This window comes from Periplaneta americana, chromosome 1 (assembly GCF_040183065.1).
Source record: "Periplaneta americana isolate PAMFEO1 chromosome 1, P.americana_PAMFEO1_priV1, whole genome shotgun sequence".
NCBI lineage: Eukaryota > Metazoa > Arthropoda > Insecta > Blattodea > Blattidae > Periplaneta > Periplaneta americana.
In genome coordinates, this window is record NC_091117.1 from 201397688 (window position 1) to 201416340 (window position 18653).

General features: G+C 36.3%; 1 protein-coding gene across 1 annotated transcript in view; it reads left to right on the forward strand.

Moving 5' to 3' along the window:
* Positions 1–18653, forward strand: part of LOC138706383 (methanethiol oxidase-like) — a 36929-nt gene that overhangs the window by 5082 nt on the left and 13194 nt on the right. Inside the window, exons 3-8 of the mRNA XM_069835606.1 lie at positions 1148–1333; positions 5065–5224; positions 9986–10129; positions 10382–10547; positions 18040–18134; positions 18307–18494. Of these exons, the coding sequence (XP_069691707.1) occupies positions 1148–1333; positions 5065–5224; positions 9986–10129; positions 10382–10547; positions 18040–18134; positions 18307–18494 (939 nt within the window). The remainder of the gene's footprint in view (positions 1–1147; positions 1334–5064; positions 5225–9985; positions 10130–10381; positions 10548–18039; positions 18135–18306; positions 18495–18653) is intronic.

Here is an 18653-nt window from a genome sequence, read left to right on the forward strand (position 1 = left end):
TACAATATTATCTCCCTTATAACCTAAGCTGTTGATAAAGCGTCATAAAATAACCTACTAAAATAAGAAAAAAAATATTTAGACTGAGCTCAAAAGACTAATTAATTTTTATTCCCATGACTATTTTCAAGATTTTGAAAAAATACGAGGCGCATCCAGAAAGTAAGTTTCCCTATTTAAAAAAAAAGAACACACACTTTAAGGAAAACATTTATTGGCAACAGGTACAGCAATGTTTCAGCTATTTTTCAACATAGCCACCATCAGAATTGAGACACTTGTCGTATCGTGGGATCAACTTTTGTATCCCTCTGTCGTAGAACTCTGCCGCCTGTGAATGGAACCAGCGTGTGACAGACGTCTTCAACTCTCCGTCGTTGCCAAAACGCTCACAGGACAGGAATTTCTTGAGAGAGAGAGAGAGAGAGAGAGAGGAGAGGGAGGGAGAGGGAGAGAGAGGTATAGGGAGAGGGATATATATATATATATATATATATATATATATATATATAATAATAATAATAAATTTCTAAATTATAGACATCAGCTCAAAGAATTTTGAGTGACCACAAGGGTCCTGAATACAATAAACATGTATAATAATGTGATGTGATACATTAAAGAAAAAAGAAAGTTAATTGTTGAAGGCAAATATAAGTTGCCGATGGCAGCTGGCAATGCTTTGTGCATTAAAGAACTTTATCACCAACCGAACCTCGAGGCGGCGGGAGAAGGAATAAGATCTTCAATTTCGAACCACTGCTGCCACGCTACTGGCACCAGGCGGGACCTGTCCGGCTGGCATATGATTGATACGTCATTGATCTGTTACGCATGCGCAATTGACACGGCTAATTACGTTTACTTTCAAGGGGAAAAAATCGGGAAACTTACTTTCTGGATGCCCCTCGTATAAACTAATTTTATTTTTTTTAATTTTGTCGGAACCTTTTTAGTGACGTTAATGTAAAATATATTTTAAAAATATAATTTCAAAACTATTAGCCCTAATGACACCAAAATTTTGTACAAATGATAGCATTGTAGACATATTTATATGGTTTAAAATTCATAAATTTGGGATGAAAATGGTAGAAGTTTTAAAAATCACATGAGTGTCCTCATAACAAAGTGTTGCCACTGTTAGGTGATCCATCGCCTGAAGATGCCCGCCGTGGGCGACGAGTTGCACCATTCAGGATGGAACGTGTGCAGCAGCTGTCATGGGGACCCGTCCAAGACAAGGGACAAGCTCATCCTGCCGTGCCTGGGCAGCGATCGGGTGTACGCTGTTGACACGGGCACCGACCCTAGGGCGCCCCGTCTGCACAAGGTAAAGCCACGGCTGCTAAGATTTCAAACATGCATGTAGGCTATTCCATCTCAAATCGACCGAAATATAGAGAAAATTGACCTCGCAATTTTTAAATACAATGAAACTTTTTCTGTTCGTTGACAACTGTGATATAATGCTTTGTGCAAAGTTTGAGGCATCAGAACTTCATAGTGTTTAAATTAAAAATATTTAAATTTATCGTATTTTCATAAAATTAGCAACTTTAAACTGTTGTGGCTCCGCAACCCTTTCACCCAATGATCAAAATCATGGTTTATTTTGATGCTGAAAAATTAAAGTTTATATTGACATGTAAACAGTTTCTCTTACTTTTTATGGAAATGGAGAAATTTAGATTTTTCTTAATTAAGACGCCTTTGCCCACGAAAAAATATTTTTTGAAATATATAGTTAGATTCCGCATTGAAAGTACAAATAAACACATATTTTTTACTGGTGCGACGTTGATAAGAAAGTATTGAAAAATCAAATAAAGAAAATAAATAGTACGCGCGTGAACTAACCAGCTACTGTGAGGCGGGAGCTAGCCTAGACAAGCAAGGCCAGGAGACATAAACACATGACGTGTCGTCTAGTAGCGCATAGCTGGGCTAGCTTTATCAAAGCTTTTCATAAACACAGGAGTAAAATGACGCTCAACGCTCGCTTATCTTCATCTCTCGGCCAGTGCGTGCGGTACTGTGCCGTTCAAGTCCAGGCGTATGAAAATAATTTATTTAATACCCTCGAAACTTATTGCCGTACCACTAAGCAAACAATGCCGAATCCCTCTTAGTAATGCAAGGTTTTTTCTAATATATTTTTTTTACGTTTTTACAAATGGGCAAAAAGCCTAAAAGTAAGTAAACTCAGATTATCCGTCTCTCTGTATACAATAAAAATAAGGATTACTTCTTAACATAACCTACCAAATGTCAGCTTCAAAATGAGCTCTCGTTCAATGTTCTGCAGTAAATTGTTCCAGAGTTCTGAGCGCTGAAAGAGGCTTGTTTTTATAAAATACGCTAAATTTGTCGCTCACCAATACGAAAACCGTTTGACTTTCGATAATACATTTTTCAAATGCACTCTCTTCAGCACCTTGTATAAATAGAGAAAAAAATTAGAGTATAAAAAAATGCGAGGTTTTTTACTGATCGATTTCATATGGAATAGCCCATGTACAGACCGATTATTTAGTCGTGACAGCTCAGCGACGCGAAAGAGGGGAAGTAATAGGAGGAGTGGGGGGAGTTCCGGAGTAGAGATAAGGGCGAGCGGTCGGTAAAGGCAAGCGAGTGAATAACCCAAACACCCCTTGGCGTAACTAAATGGACTCGCCTGTCCCACGCGCACATCTCCGGCGACTGTCAGGACTACTGTAAATAATCATACTGTAATTACGTGTGTGTTTCAAGGTTTTTTTTTTTTGGAGCTGTGTCATTGTTGTTGACACCTTTAGGCCTATGTTATTTGCTGAATTAACGTTAAGTACTGTACGAGTAATTTCACAGTGCCTATGGCGAGACCAGAAAGTAGGCTATCTATTTTTACCTATGAATAGCCAATTAAAGCAAAATGGCTCAGTGACGATTAATTGAGAGATTTACCGCTCTGTATCAGAGGTTAGCGTATAGTAGTAGGCCTATACGATCACCAGTTTAGTGGTCCGTGTTACAATTCCAGAGTGGATAGTGGAAACGTATGTTTCTACCGAGAGTCTGTTCTTTAGCCTATATTCTGTTGTCCTGTGTTATTTCAGCGATGAGCCTAGAATAACACGCCAGTGAGCTCTGTAATGTGTTCGCATTTTATTGACTGAAATTCCAAAGAGGTAATTGGTAAATGTAAATAATAATCGAAAAGGAAAATTATAATGTGAAATTATACACTGATTACTCTTAAAGGTCTTCTGTTATGTGCAAACGAATTATTTTATTAAATACAATTTTTCAATTTTTTCTACTGTGATCTGCGAAATTTACCTTCTCAAAGATATTTTTCCATGAAAGCGCTAAAAATGTACAGTTGATCTCTAAATTCTTTTTGTTTTTAGGACCTGAATATAAAGCTATGCTACTTCATGCGTATAACGTATGAATCAGAATGAAGAGCGTAACAAATTTATGGAATGAAATATAGGATGTCCCATTTAAAAAAAAAACATAACTCTGTGTTACCAACTTCTCCAAACGTAATTAATTCTTTGGTCAACCCTGTAACTTATTACATAATTTTTACAGTGGTCAATTAGTCAAATGGCGTCGCGTGTTTTGTCTTAATGCTGCTAAAACATTAGCATTATCCTTATTTCCCCTTTATTTAATTTATCCCTGTTTACTCTATTTGCAAGTTCCATGCGAGATACTCTGCAGTTATCACAGTACTCCCACAGTCTAGTATATACAGTCACGAAGCTCAATACGTACTAAATATGCATACATAGACTGTTGAAATATGCAGCCATAGATAGTTGCTAACCACCAGAATCGCTACTATCGCCTCATCACAGACTCTTATCCTAGCAGACGATAAAATGTAAGTATTGTACTTTCTATATCTATTCTTTTGAAAAAATTAACACCTTCCTTCCACTATTGAAATACGAAATACATAAGGTTTAGAATGTATGTTCGGGTTTTCTATTTCAGTGTTTGGAGCTCAGTGAAATATTATATTATAACTTTATTGCGTATCATTGTAAAGTTTTATTTAGTGTAATGTGTCCATAAGTTCCGTTTACTTCTTGTTGCATAATATGTTGCAGAAATAATTACAAAGTGTTATTTTAATGTGTAAACATAATATGTTCGAATCAACATTTTGAGTTTAGAATTGGAGCTGTTTTGAGGTTTAATAAAAAAGCATTTATATTGTGATTTTAATTTAGCACATCAAGCCTACCTTCCTCAATTGTAGACAGAAAATTTACCATACCACTCCTATGAAATTAGTGTACGTACGATTGTGTTATGCGTCTCTTAGGTAGTAGATAAATACAGTAATTCAGTACTCTATTGTAGTATTAAAATACAGACAAATTGAATGTCTGGGGTTTCATACATGACATTATGTTTAATTATAATGTATAATTGCGAATATAGGAATATAAGTTAAATATAGTAAACATAACCTATAATTTCCATATGACATAACATCAACAAGTTGCATCATATGTAATGGCAGGGCATTGGAGACCACTAAAAAGAGAGAAAGAGGCAAGGTGGCACAGTAAACATAACCTATAATTTCAACATATCTAAATATCCGTGCGGTGCAACTGAAAATTATTGAATCGTGCATAAATGAATGTACAAGAATTTCGCAATATTTAATCGATATAAACGCAGGTATTACACATACGAACAACGTAATTTTCACAGCAAAAATAATATTACTCGTAAGTGAGTTATGTCTGAAGTGTCTCATAGTCATTGTTTTAAATTTTATTAATGCAATTACACTACATTTTAGAGAAACATATGTTACTCTTTATGCATTCAGACTAATTTATATGATTGAAACACGAGTCATATGGTCTCCCTTACGGCCTGTATTAGATCACGATGGCAGTGACACAGTCTATTGTTCCTAGTATTCACAGCGCTCCAAGCGGCTAGCAACTATCGTGAGATATGCAAAAAATCATCCCAAGCTTCATGATTGTATATAGTAGACTGTGGTGCTCCTGCAAGACGAACCAGTGCATAGTGTGATTTGTGTCGCAGGTGGTCGAGGGCGAACTGCTGAGGGCGTTGAACGTCTCCATGCCTCACACTTCGCACTGTCTGCCGTCAGGGGAAATCATGATCTCCACCATAGGCGACAAGAACGGAAACGGCAAGGGAGACTTCGTGCTCATCGATGCAAACACTTTTCAGGTTAAAGGTAACGCAATTGTGTCTCAATTACTGTAAGAGACGTAATACAGTAGTGTTATCCATTCGAATGCTTCTCATTGAATTGTAAAAGAGAGATAATAATATGTAAGTGCAATTTATATGACTTTTAATTACTTTTTTCCCGAGAGTTAAACGATTAATTTAAATTGTCAATAGTGTTAGTATACAGATGAGGGGCTTCGTAACATTTAGCATCAATATCTACAAACAGGCCTGCTAAGTACGTCAAACAGCTGAAGAGTGTTCAAAAGTCATAAATAAAATATCAATTGAGTCAGTGAGTCTTTTACTCTATAAATATGAGTAGTCAATACTTGCTTACTTATGGCTTTTAGAGAACCCGGAGGTTCATTGCCGCCCTTATATAAGCCCGCCATCGGTTCCTATCCTGAGCTAGATTAATCCATTCTCTACCATCCCCAAAGGTCTTTTTCCCTCCAGTCTCCCAACTAACATTCTATATGCATTTTTGAATTCTCTCATACGTGCTATATGCCCTGCCCATCTCAAACGTCTGGAGTTAATGTTCCTAATTATGCCAGGTGAAGAATACAATGCGTGCAGTTCTGTATTGTGTAACTTTCTCCATTCTCCTGTAACTTCATCCCTCTTAGCCACAAATATTTTCCTAAGAACCTTATTCTCAAACACCCTTAACCTATATGTTCCTCTCTCAAAGTGAGAGTCCAAGTTTCACAACCTTACAGAACAACCGGTAATATAACTGTTTTATAAATTCTAAAAGCATAAAACTAATTCATTACAGCCACCGCATCTTGGGAAAATCCGCATTTAAATTGAGCCACAACGGAAGTTTATTTTTGTAATTACAGTGTCGTGACACAATCTACTTCGGGAACTGACGAGAAAGTCTCTGTATTTTAATTAGGTGCGGTGCGGGGAGGTATTGATGAATGGAGCACCGCTCTTCCCAGAACTGACCAGAGATAAGATATGTTGTTATGCGTTATGACCTTTTTGATACTAAACAGTTGACATCACTGTCACCACACGATGTTTAATTATACTGTGGATGAAAATATCAGATAGTTTGAGACTAGTTCTGTGTCGGTGTGTGTATAAGTTGGAACTGTTAGTTTATAACTTTTTTATGCTCGACCATGCCGAAATGTAGTAATTATACACCTGGTAGCAGTCCTTTAATGCATGTCATTAAAGTACAACTACTTATTAAAGTACAGGTCTTCAACCAATGTCAAGTCAGCTTTGTACCATTATATCGATTATTCTCGAATATGCAATCGACAGACAATTAGCGAAAAGTCACGGAGGCTGGAAATCCAATACTGTCGCAGAAGGTTATGTTATGTTACTGTAATAATTAGCGTTAATTGTAAATAATATTCAAACAAATTCAATTTGTCATCTCGTTTTTCAATGTCTAATTTAATTTCAATGTTGTATCAAAGTTAATATTTAGTTTACTCTGTAGGTTCTTATAGGCTATCAAGGTCAATGTGGACATCTGTTCCTCGGAAAAAATCAATACTTTCGCGTCTGCGCACATCTCACAATTTACGAGGTATTGCTCAAGGCCAGTTAGATACAAATAAAATGAATAATTTCAAGTTAGAAATATGGTCGAGCATAAAAAGTCGTATGAAACTCGCCTATAATGGTAATTAAGAAGCTCGTATGAAAATTATGAAACTCGCTTGCGCTCGTTTCATAAACATCCATACACGCTTTTTAATTACTATCATTATAGGCTCGTTGCATAATGTACTATTAAATTTGATCAATGTTTTAACGTTGGCTAGTTACTGTAATGTAGTTAGTATAGGCATCCAACAAACAAAACTCAGTGCGCAGAAACCAGCGGGCGTGACTGTCTCACGCAGATGACGTATGCTCCATTTCCCAGCATGCTCCCCGTCTCCAATCACACCACCGACACTATGCGCATGCGCACGTATTACCTTCTTGTGCTGAACTGAACACGTGTTATTGCTACAGAGTCAGGGAGTCACATAGCGTTTTATATTAAATATTTAAAATTTAAATATGAGGACAGTTCCAGTAAAGATAGATACCGATTGTGACTTAGAAAGAGACGATGTTGACATCTTGTAACGTTATATTCACTTAATTGGTTGTTGTTACAGCTGCTCTTTGAGTGCACATGTCCGCAACCGTAGCCGTTATAGCTATACCAGTAGCCGCTTATTAAAGAACCCGCCTACTGCAGGGGGGTAAGAGGGGTATAGCATGCGCGGCGCGAGGAGTCTGAGCTGAGTTTTGCTTGTAGGATGCCTATAGTGTGTCATTATGTCGTTTTCTGCGAGCAAGAGTGGCGTTATGCTGGCTGTTTCCTGCGTGTATGATTGGCATTACACCACATTCCTACCAGGGCTGATCTCGTGAGCTCCCCACAGTATTTGCGTGCAAGGTTACCCATAAAATTGAATACACCTTGAGCTGGAGCTGTTTGTTCGTTATGCAAGTTGCGAAACCGCTGTATCATGTTAATATTTGATTTTCTCATCTTATCAGTTATACCAAAACACAGATTATGTAACACGCACTGGGAGAAACGTACGAATCACAGTGCCTTCGTATAGGTAGCGAAACTAGTCTGAAAGCACAATAAAGCAGTTTGTGGTAGTCACATTTTATTTAACGACGCTGTATCAACTACGAGGTTATTTAGCGCCGATGAGAGTGGTGATAGCGAGATGGTATTTGTCGCCATAGATTACCTGGTATTAACCTTACGGTTGGGGAAAACCTCGGAAAAAACCCAACCACGTAATCAGCCCAAGCGGGGACCGAACCCGCGCCCGAGCGCAACTTCAGACCGGTAGGCAAGCGCCTTAACCGACTGAGCCACACCGGTTGCTGGTAGTCATATGATTATCCTTTTATTATATTTGCTTATTAAAATCTCACAAGCCAACAAAGATAATTAAGTACTGTATATTACAAGTGAGAGAGCTAAGTTTCACTCCTTTGAGATGATTTTTCTATGCTGTAGTGTGGCTGAGCTCTTGATATGCAAACGGAAACTGAATCAAGATATTTTCAAGTATCTATAAAAGCGGTAACAGATACAATATAAACATTAGGATTTACAAAGTTCCCTATGTCATACAAATATGTAACAAATTTCGTGATGAAAATATGGGGGGGGAAAAAAAAAGAATATATATTTGCGTAATCTTCCTCACTAGTGTGAAGAGATAACATGATGGAAGGATGATTCACTGAATGTGTATGTACACTTATGATATATTTTTGTTGAATATAATAATTTCAAATTAATTATAGAATTGTTATTATGGATTGGTATGCTAACGAATTTCTTCGGCAGCAAGGGAAATGTTAATGAGCTCACGTGAAAACCTCTCCTCGAACTTCGCACATAGTTAGATCTTCACAGAAAATAGACAAATATAAAAAATTAGCTCTCCATATTAACTGTAAAACTCCTAAAATTTCAATTTGAATTAAAGATTATCACAAAATTGAGTAGCCTCCGGCCTTGAGTAGGAAGTGCTCACTTAGCTGGCGCAGAGCATCGGTGTACGACCTTGCTTCACATGTCACGCGATAGGAATGGTAACTCTACTTTCTTCAAGTGAGTCGTCTAGATTCAAAACTCTCCATAATCCTCAAACATGATTTTACAGGAATTGCAATTTTATTTCCATGAAAAAATAAGATTATATCTAGAATATATAGTTTATGAACATTATTATGTGTTAAAATGAGTTTTAGGAAAATAATCTGAATTGTATATATCAGTAAAAGAGCATTCTCTTGTTCGTTATATTATCTGCTGTCGTATTGTTTTGTTTATATTCCTACTTTGTATATCTTCAGTTTCTGTCATATCGTTATTTTTTTGTAACTATCACCGAGTGAAAACGTATTCATTCATTCATTCATTGCTTTGTTCTTTCGTTCATTCATTAATGAATTAATTCACTCATTCTCTCATTCATTAATTATCTCATTCATTCATTCATTCATTCATTCATTTGTTCTTTCCTTCATTGCTTTGTTCTTTCGTTCATTCATTAATGAATTAATTCACTCATTCTCTCATTCATTAATTATCTCATTCATTCATTCATTCATTCATTCATTTGTTCTTTCCTTCATTGCTTTGTTCTTTCGTTCATTCATTAATGAATTAATTCACTCATTCTCTCATTCATTAATTATCTCATTCATTCATTCATTCATTTGTTCTTTCCTTCATTGCTTTGTTCTTTCGTTCATTCATTCATTAATGAATTAATTCACTCATTTTCTCATTCATTAATTTTCTCATTCATTCATTTGTTCATTCATTCATTCATTCATTTATTTGTTCTTTCCTTCATTGCTTTGTTCTTTCGTTCATTCATTAATGAATTAATTCACTCATTCTCTCATTCATTAATTATCTCATTCATTCATTCATTCATTTGTTCTTTCCTTCATTGCTTTGTTCTTTCGTTCATTCATTAATGAATTAATTCACTCATTTTCTCATTCATTAATTTTCTCATTCATTCATTTGTTCTTTCCTTCATTGCTTTGTTCTTTCGTTCATTCATTAATGAATTAATTCACTCATTCTCTCATTCATTAATTATCTCATTAATTCATTCATTTGTTCTTTCCTTCATTTCTTTGTTCTTTCGTTCATTCATTAATGAATTAATTCTCTCATTCATTCATTCATTCATTCATTAACCACAGATCAACATTTCGCATGAAATATTCTCTCTACTTTCAGGTTTATGGACAAAGAGTGAGGAGAAGGCCAAGTTTGGGTACGACTACTGGTACCAACCACATTTCGACGTGATGATTTCTACCGAATGGGGTGCGCCCAGGAGTTTGAAAAAAGGGGTTATCGTGGACGACGTTTTTGATAGAAGTGCGTATCGACTTAATGCGATTCCTTTTTTACTTTCTCGTTATATGAAGTATAGGAAGCTCATGATATGTTCCAAAACAGAGGAATAATTATCATTTTAAACGTCCGTCGGCTCCAGTTTCTTGAGCAAAAAAAAGTTTAGACTCATATTGACTTTTACAAATCGTATTTTAATTACATAGTAAATATGTCTTCATTTGAAGGTGTGCGTGATTTCTTCTGAATGCTCTTAATCCCAATTGTGTGCCTCAGATATGTACGGGAGATCTCTTAACGTTTTCTCGTGGAAGGACCATCGTCTGCTGCAAACGATCGATCTTGGTCCTGAAGGCATCGCTCCATTGGAAATACGGTTCCTGCATAATCCACGAGAACCTCAGGGCTTCGTGGGATGTGCTCTCAATGCCAACGTGTACAGGTCAGTGACAGAAGTGTACTTCATAGAAGGAACCGTAGTAGATCATATGGGTTGTTAACTGGAAAGTCTTGGGTTTGTACCCTGGCAGTAGCGAGATTTTTATATTCATGTAAGGCAGAAAATAAGAAAGATTGGGGAATGCTGGGTTTGCTGTGAAAGACCTGCCCTTGAGCAGAACACGATGTATGCATTAGGGTACGTACACGTTAGAGCAACGATAAACGATAAAAGAAACGATCTAGCGACGCTTTGGTATTATCAAAGAATCAAGTGTTCATATCGGAGCAACGAGGACGCGGGAAGCGAACATTTTGTTTTATCAGTAGAAGATATTCTATGCATTCACTTAATGAAAGAAGATATATAGGAAATATCAGCTGCTAAGTTCAAGGTTAATGTAACTTAAATACGTACAAAATTAAACCAGTTTCTCATCCCGAAGATAGTATAAATTTGTTGTGTTGTGATTGGTTCTTGTGATCACGTAACATATGACGAATAAATACACAACTGATCAATTTGCCAATATCTACAATAATTAATTTAATAAGCCGAAATAATAATAAATCGATTAATATTCGGATATATTGATAACCACCGGTATTTATACAGGTTAATATTATCTTAATCAGAGATCATATGAACGACAAGAGCGAATAAAATGGAACTTAACTTTTTCGTCGCTTTTATCGTGTATCTTCGCTTTTATCGTTACTCCAATATGCACACCTCAATGACAATGCATGCTTCAATTCTCTCTGATATAGCATCGCTGCTTCTTTTATCGTTTATCGCCGCTCCAACGTGTACGTACCCTTAGAGATGAACAAAACTAACTGGCGCTCTCGCTCGCTGTGTTCGTTGCATTTGTCTTTCGAGTCTCGTCTCGTCATTCTCGTGCGCTTCGAGTCTCGCTCATCATTCTCGAAATAGCATTTGGTCGGTGTGGAAAGATTTCGTAACTTTGAATAACATACATCATTGAAATAAATAACATTATAAATGTTTAATTGAGACAAAAAGACAAAACAGAACAGTATCTTAGTTATCAAAATGTTCTGGTTCTATTACATGATATTACCTATGGTTACTTAAATAGAAAAAAAAAACAATTCTAAATTAAATTTGCATTTCTAAGGGTACGTACAAGTTGAAGCGACGATAAATGATAAAAGAAGCAACGATGCTATATCAGAGAGAATTGAAGCATGCATTGTCGTTGAGGTGTGCATATTGGAGTAACGATAAAAGCGAAGATGCACGATAAAAGCGACGAAAAAGTTAAGTTTCATTTTATTCGCTCTTGTCGTTCATATGATCTCTGATTAAGATAATATTAATCTGTATAATGACCGGTGGTTGTCAATATATCCGAATATTAATAGATTTATTATTATTTCGGCATATTAAATTAATTGTTGTAGATATTGGCAAATTGATCAGTTGTGTATTTATTCGTCATACATTATGTGATCACAATAACCAATCACAGCACAACGAATTTATACTACCTTTGGGATGAGAAACGGGTTCAATTTTATACGTATTTAAGTTATATTAACCTTGAACCTAGCAGCTGATATTTCCTATATATCTTCTTTCATTAAGTGGATGTATAGAATATCTTCTACTGATAAATCAAAATGTTCGCTTCCCGCGTCCTCGTTGCTCCGATATGAACACTTGATGCTTTGATAATGCCAAAGCATCCCTAGGTCATTTCTTTTATCGTTTATCGTTGCTCCAACGTGTACCTACCCTTAGAAACATAAAACATAACATTAATATCTATTTACTTGAGATTGCACACTTGATCTGAAACATATGAAAAGAAAAATCCTAGCCTTTTAATAAGGGTCTAGTCACTATATGAGCCGTTCAGAACAGAAGTGGTGTAAGTCAAAAATGGGTAATGAGGATTAAAGTAAACATTATGTAAAGTACAGCGCAAAGTAGCAATTAATATTAATTTTATTTAAACTATTAGTAGTCAGTGGATAGCACGAAGGACATATTAATTGCTACTTCGCGCTGCATTTTACAGTATTTTTACTTTAAACCTCAGTACCCAATTTTGAATTACACCGCTTTTGCTCTGAACGGCTCAAATAAAGTCTGGGGAACGGATTATTATACACTGAAAGATAGAGATGATGTTTCAAATAAGCTACTTGATTGTTTATACATATATAACAGTTGCCAAAGTAGATAAAAGTCCAGTCAGGTATAAACAACTGTGGCGATTCAAGCTGCTTGACTTCGGGACTTCGGGAGTGATCAATCTCGAGTCTCGGAACACTCACAAGCAGTCTTTACGTCAAGGACGCGACGTAATACAACATTGTCGTGTGGGTTTTCGGCTTTGCGGGCGCTGTTAGTCTCGCTTTCTCGATCGTTGTTCATCTCTAGATTGGATGTATGTAATAAATTCCAGAACAGCTCCTAGGTGCACTTAGTTTCTTGGAAGATAAATTGAGTAGCGATTATTTCAGGGGAGGGGGGAGTTTACCGAAGTTTGGTGCTGCCCACACCACTTCCTCCGCGTGCTGAGGTCAAGAAAACACGTGAACTCTACCTCCACCTCATACACTATACGGTGTTATGGGATATCTTTAGGCCTACCCTCACTTTACCTTATGGAAAATCTAAAATATGAGCATTTGAAAGGCTTAGCCTAATATTTTATGAAAATACATTTTCCATCACTTACCTTCCTCACATATTCTAAACCGATCCAGTCGAAGGTGCACTAGCAACATATTCCAGAAGAACTTCTCAAACAAGAGGTTTCATGTGACGCCTTTTCAAAACATTGTCTGCCCATTCTGGTATAGGCTATTTTATGATATAATTACATTAAGTATAGATAGACTATTAAATGTTGGATACAGAGACAGATACCTGAAGAATGGAAAATGACAATTATACAACCAATATTCAAAAAAGGAGACAAATCTAAATGCGAAAACTATAGAGGAATATCTCTACTAAATGCAGCGTATAAAATTTACTCCAAAATAACAGAAGTGAAGCGATAATAATGGAAGAACAAGCAGGCTTTCGGAAAGGAAGAAGCTGTATAGATAACATATTTGTATTACAACAAATAATAGAAAAGCATAAAGAATTTAATAGAGAAACGCATTTAACATTTATTGATTATATTAAGGCGTTTGATAGAATAAATAGAAATGAATTATGGAGAATATTATATAATAGAGGTATTCCATTGCATCTAGCTGAAGTGATTAGAAACATATATAATAATTCTAAAATACAAATAGCTGGTGATACACAGATAAGAGTAGGGGAAGTTAACTTAGGTTTGAGACAAGGCTGCAGTATGTCGCCGATTCTATTCAATATATATATGGACGAAATATTAAGAAAATGGAAAATAAAAATAAAGAACTATACACAGAATTTTAATGAAGATAATTTCATAATGACGATGATATTCGCTGACGATCAGGTAGTAATAGCAAATAATGAAAATAACCTACAGAGAGCAGTACATGAGTTATGGAAAATAAGTAAGAACTATAATATGGAGATATCTGTACATAAGACTAAAACTATGGCATTTTGTGGCAAATCTCCTGTAAGATCTAAAATAGTAATAGGAAACAATATCATAGAACAGGTAAATAAATTTAAATTTTTGGGTGTTACCTTATCTTATAAAGGAGACTATGATCAAAAAGAAAAAATAGAAAAATTTAATTACATAAATGGAACAATAAGAAGAACCCTGAAATCAAAAGCTAGAAAAGATACATTGTTAAAATTATATAAGGTGATGTCAGTGCCCAGTTTACTATATGGAAGCGAAACATGGGTTATGAACTAAAGAGAGATGCCTCTAGATTACAAACAAATGAGATGAAATTTTTGAGAAGCGTAGCAGGTTACAGGAAAATAGAACGTAAAAGAAACGAAGAAATAAGAGAAGAACTTGAGATATATGAATGAAACAACAAAATAGAAGAATATAGTAATACATGGATGTCTCACATTTCAAGGATGCAGGAGGACAGGATACCATATAAGTTTTGGAAATATAAACCTCGGGGAAGAAGAAATATTGGAAGACCAGCCAAAAGATGGATGGACCAATTTCAGTAGCTGCTACAGGAATCAATTTCCTAATGCATGAAGGATGATGATGATGATGATGATGATGATGATGATGATGATAGACTATTCCGGTGTATCAATATTTGTTTTGATATTTTGCTGGAACTACGTGCTTCAGCATTAATGACAACGCGGTCTATGATTTTCAATAACAGTTAAGTATTATACTTTCCTAACAATTTGTGGACATAGTTTCTTCAAACGTTTTTACGTACTGCTAGTTTACTTGGAGAATATGCTGGAAAAATGTCGCGAGATTCGGATTGTCACGTAAGATGTAATGTGAAAATAACAAAAATTGAAACTCCAAATTTTTTGACATTTTATTGCGATAAACTCTCATAACATTTTCAGTTTGCTATAAATCGGATAACTTACAACATGTTTATGATAACTGAAATACGATCCTACATCTCAAGGGGGGGGGGAGGAAACGGTCGATCGTACACGAAGTGCATTCAACCGGAGCCTACTTAGGCCTGTTTGTGGAGTCAAGGATCCTGTCCCTTTAAGAGGTCTATTCCACTGCAAAAATTGATTTCGACGTAGGTGGATCCACATTGAATTCTAGACGAAATTGACGTCGAACTCTGGTGACAGATTTAAATTCATCAAGCCAAAGCACGCACATCACTTTCTGATGTGTTGTCCACATTTTACGTTCAATTAGAATGATTAATGTTGACATAAATTTCAATAATAAATCGTATATTTTTTGTTTTCATCAATTTTCTAGCTTTGTTGTATAGATTTCTAGTATTGTTCTTATAAAAATAAAATCTTGGAGAGTTTCTGCATCCTGTGTCAAACATGAGTATCTTCATTCAATAATTTAGTGTTCTGCCCAGGGACAGGTCTTTCACTGCAAACCCAGCTTTCTCCAGTTTTTCCTATTTTATGTCTTCCTCTTTGTTTCCCCATATTATCCATATATCTTAATGTCGTCTATCGTCTGATATCTTCTTCTGCCACGAACTATTCTCCCGTTCACCATTCCTTCCAGTGCATCCTTCAGTAGGCAGTTTCTTCTCAGCCAGTGACCCAACCAATTCCTTTTCCTCTTCCTGATCAGTTTCAGCATCATTCTTTCTTCACCCACTCTTTTCAACACAGCTTCATTTCTTATTCTCTCTGTCCACTTCACACTTTCCATTCTTCTCCATATTCACATTTCAAATGCTTCTATTCGCTTCTCTTCACTTCGTCATAATGCCCATGTTTCTGTCCCATACAATGCCACACTCCATACAAAGTGCTTCACTAGTCTCTTCCTTAGTTCTTTTTCCAGAGGTCCACAGAAGATGCTCCTTTTCATATAACTCTGTAAAGTGTCCATTTGCTCTTGCCGCTTTCATAAAAAGGAGTAGTAGCTTCCTTTTACATCTGATCTCGTAGCTTCACCCTCTTTCCCGTTCCTCGTAGGTCCTCATATATGAATATTGAAAATTTAACAAATTCAAAAACTGTTGTCGAAAATGGCCATAAAGTCATTGAAATATGCACTCCTGCTTACTTATACATAGCCTATACTGTTTTCGCTGTAAGAAAAATCCTAATGTAAACACAAGCACGTGGCTGTCATACCCGTGATTGGCTCACAGTCGAAACACTCACACGACACAGGAAAATATAGTCCGTATTTGGAAACTATCATCTTGTATTATTTAAAAATAAAAAATTGAATTCTAGTTGTTAAATACAATGAAACATATAACTTCACTCATATGTAAAACGATATGTAAAAGAAAAGCTACCTTTATGTTTTGTTATGTACTATGAACGCGGATGAATACCAACAGTAATACCGAAGTAGTCTGTTTTTGTAACAAGCTGGCGTCACTTCAGCTCGTAGTTGTTCACGTAAGCACTTGGTACTGAAGTATGGCTTCTGCATCCTCGGTGTATTAAACATAAGAGTAGAAACCCTCTCAAAAGCGGAGAAAAACAAATAGTCCTAAATGTATATAATAAGTTATGTGAGTTTTAATTAGAGTAATTATAAAGTAAATGTTTCCTAAGCAAATGAATGCATAATAGTGAGGTTTGGCCTACTTGATGAGTAACGGGAAATGTTTAACATGAAACAGAATGTACAACAGTAGGCGGGAACACGTACTGAGAATCTATGGCGCCAAACAGCGGCCAATAAAGCCTCACTTTAGTCACATGCTATTGTTTATATTAGGATTTTTCTTACAGCGAAAAGATTATATGTCTGAAATGCAGGTAGTAGGCTATCAGTGGCGTAGCGTCAATGTAAGCTAAAAAGCTCAGCTTCCCCAGTTAATAATAATTTCCTAATAAACCTGCAGTCTATGGACAAAATTATTGATTAATTTTAATAGAATTTATATTTACGCGTTAAATATTGTGATGCAGCAGCTCAGGATGATTTGTGATGCAGCAGTAAACAAGAAGCCTGCACACACCAGCTTCCAAGCAGACTGGTTTCTCACACTCATTCTTCTGTGTAACCCACCCCGCAGATTTTCCATCCCTTTCTAACTAAACTACACTGGTCGCAAGGCTATCAAGAAGCTAGCTTTGACATTGAAAATAAGTAGTTTCCGAGTTATCCCTTTTCGTCAGTTGTGTTCAGTTGAAGTGTTAGTGTGCATTGTGGCTGATATAATAAATAATGAGTGAAATAACAGTTCCTGACATCAATTTACTTGAATTTTTTAGGACAATTCTATTATCAAGACTGACTTACGAACAAACAAAAGTGTGATCTAAAAAACAAATGACCGACTCCCTTGTTGTCAATGAAGGACACAACCAAAAGACAGATGCATACTTACGTAATGATACTAATACTGTATCTATTGACCGTAAATATTGTGATTTCTCTAAGTATGACAGGGAGTGAGCTAATGTTATACGTATACGTGTCTATTTGTTAGAGATACGTGTAAACCGTGAAATCAAATTTTACTACGTACCATTTGAGGTCATGCCTTATTGGTGTTACTTACGAGATTCCAACCAATCTTCGACTGCTGACTTGAAATTGACTACTATTTATTTTAAGACTAAATTTTTGTAATACGTTTTCTCATATTGCATGAAAGACAACTTGAATTAGCTTCCCCTGCTCAAAACCTCATGCTACGCCACTGTAGGCTATTGATGATACAAAAGGAGAGGAGTTCGGCCGGCGCCGTGAATCGAGTCTCGGCATAGCTCAGATGGAAAGAGCGCTCAGCGCGCAAAGCTGAGAGGTCCTGAGTTAGATTTCCGGTGTCGGATCGAATTTTTCTCAAATAATACGTACGTACTGTACAATGTTATGTTGTTTTGTGCCAACAACAGATTTTTGTTACGCAGTATTGTAAGGATATGTCATTACCTGCAGATTCTTCCGTAAGGACAACGGAAAGTGGGACACTGAGTTGGTTATCGACATTCCGGCGAAGAAAGTGGACGGCTGGATGCTTCCTGAGATGCCAGGTAATATATTTCCCATTTGACGTACTATTTGTTGTAGAATAGACTTAGTATTTTGAAACTTCTAACAAAATGAAGTTTTGTTAGTAAGATTCTCACTTCTTTTATGCGGAACCATTTTTTGTCATTGGATAGCATCTGTTCATGTAACTGACAAGGTTCATATCACTACTAGGTCTCATAACTGACATCCTCCTGTCGCTGGACGACCGATTCCTCTACTTCAGCAACAATCTGCATGGGGATGTGCGGCAGTATGACGTCAGCGATCCCAGACATCCTCGTCTCGTCGGGCAAATTTTCCTGGGCGGCAGAGTACTCAATGACAGTCCTTACAAAGTCACGGAGGACAAGGAACTGAAGGTAAGCGACTTGCTGAATGAATCATTTACCTTTATTACTCCAAATGTGAATAGAGGGGGCTAGTTGCGAAGCTAAGGTGTAAAATACTGAGTAGGCTGAAAAAAAAAATCCGCTTACTTTATATCTTTTCATACTGAAGATGTTTCTCGGTTTTTATAT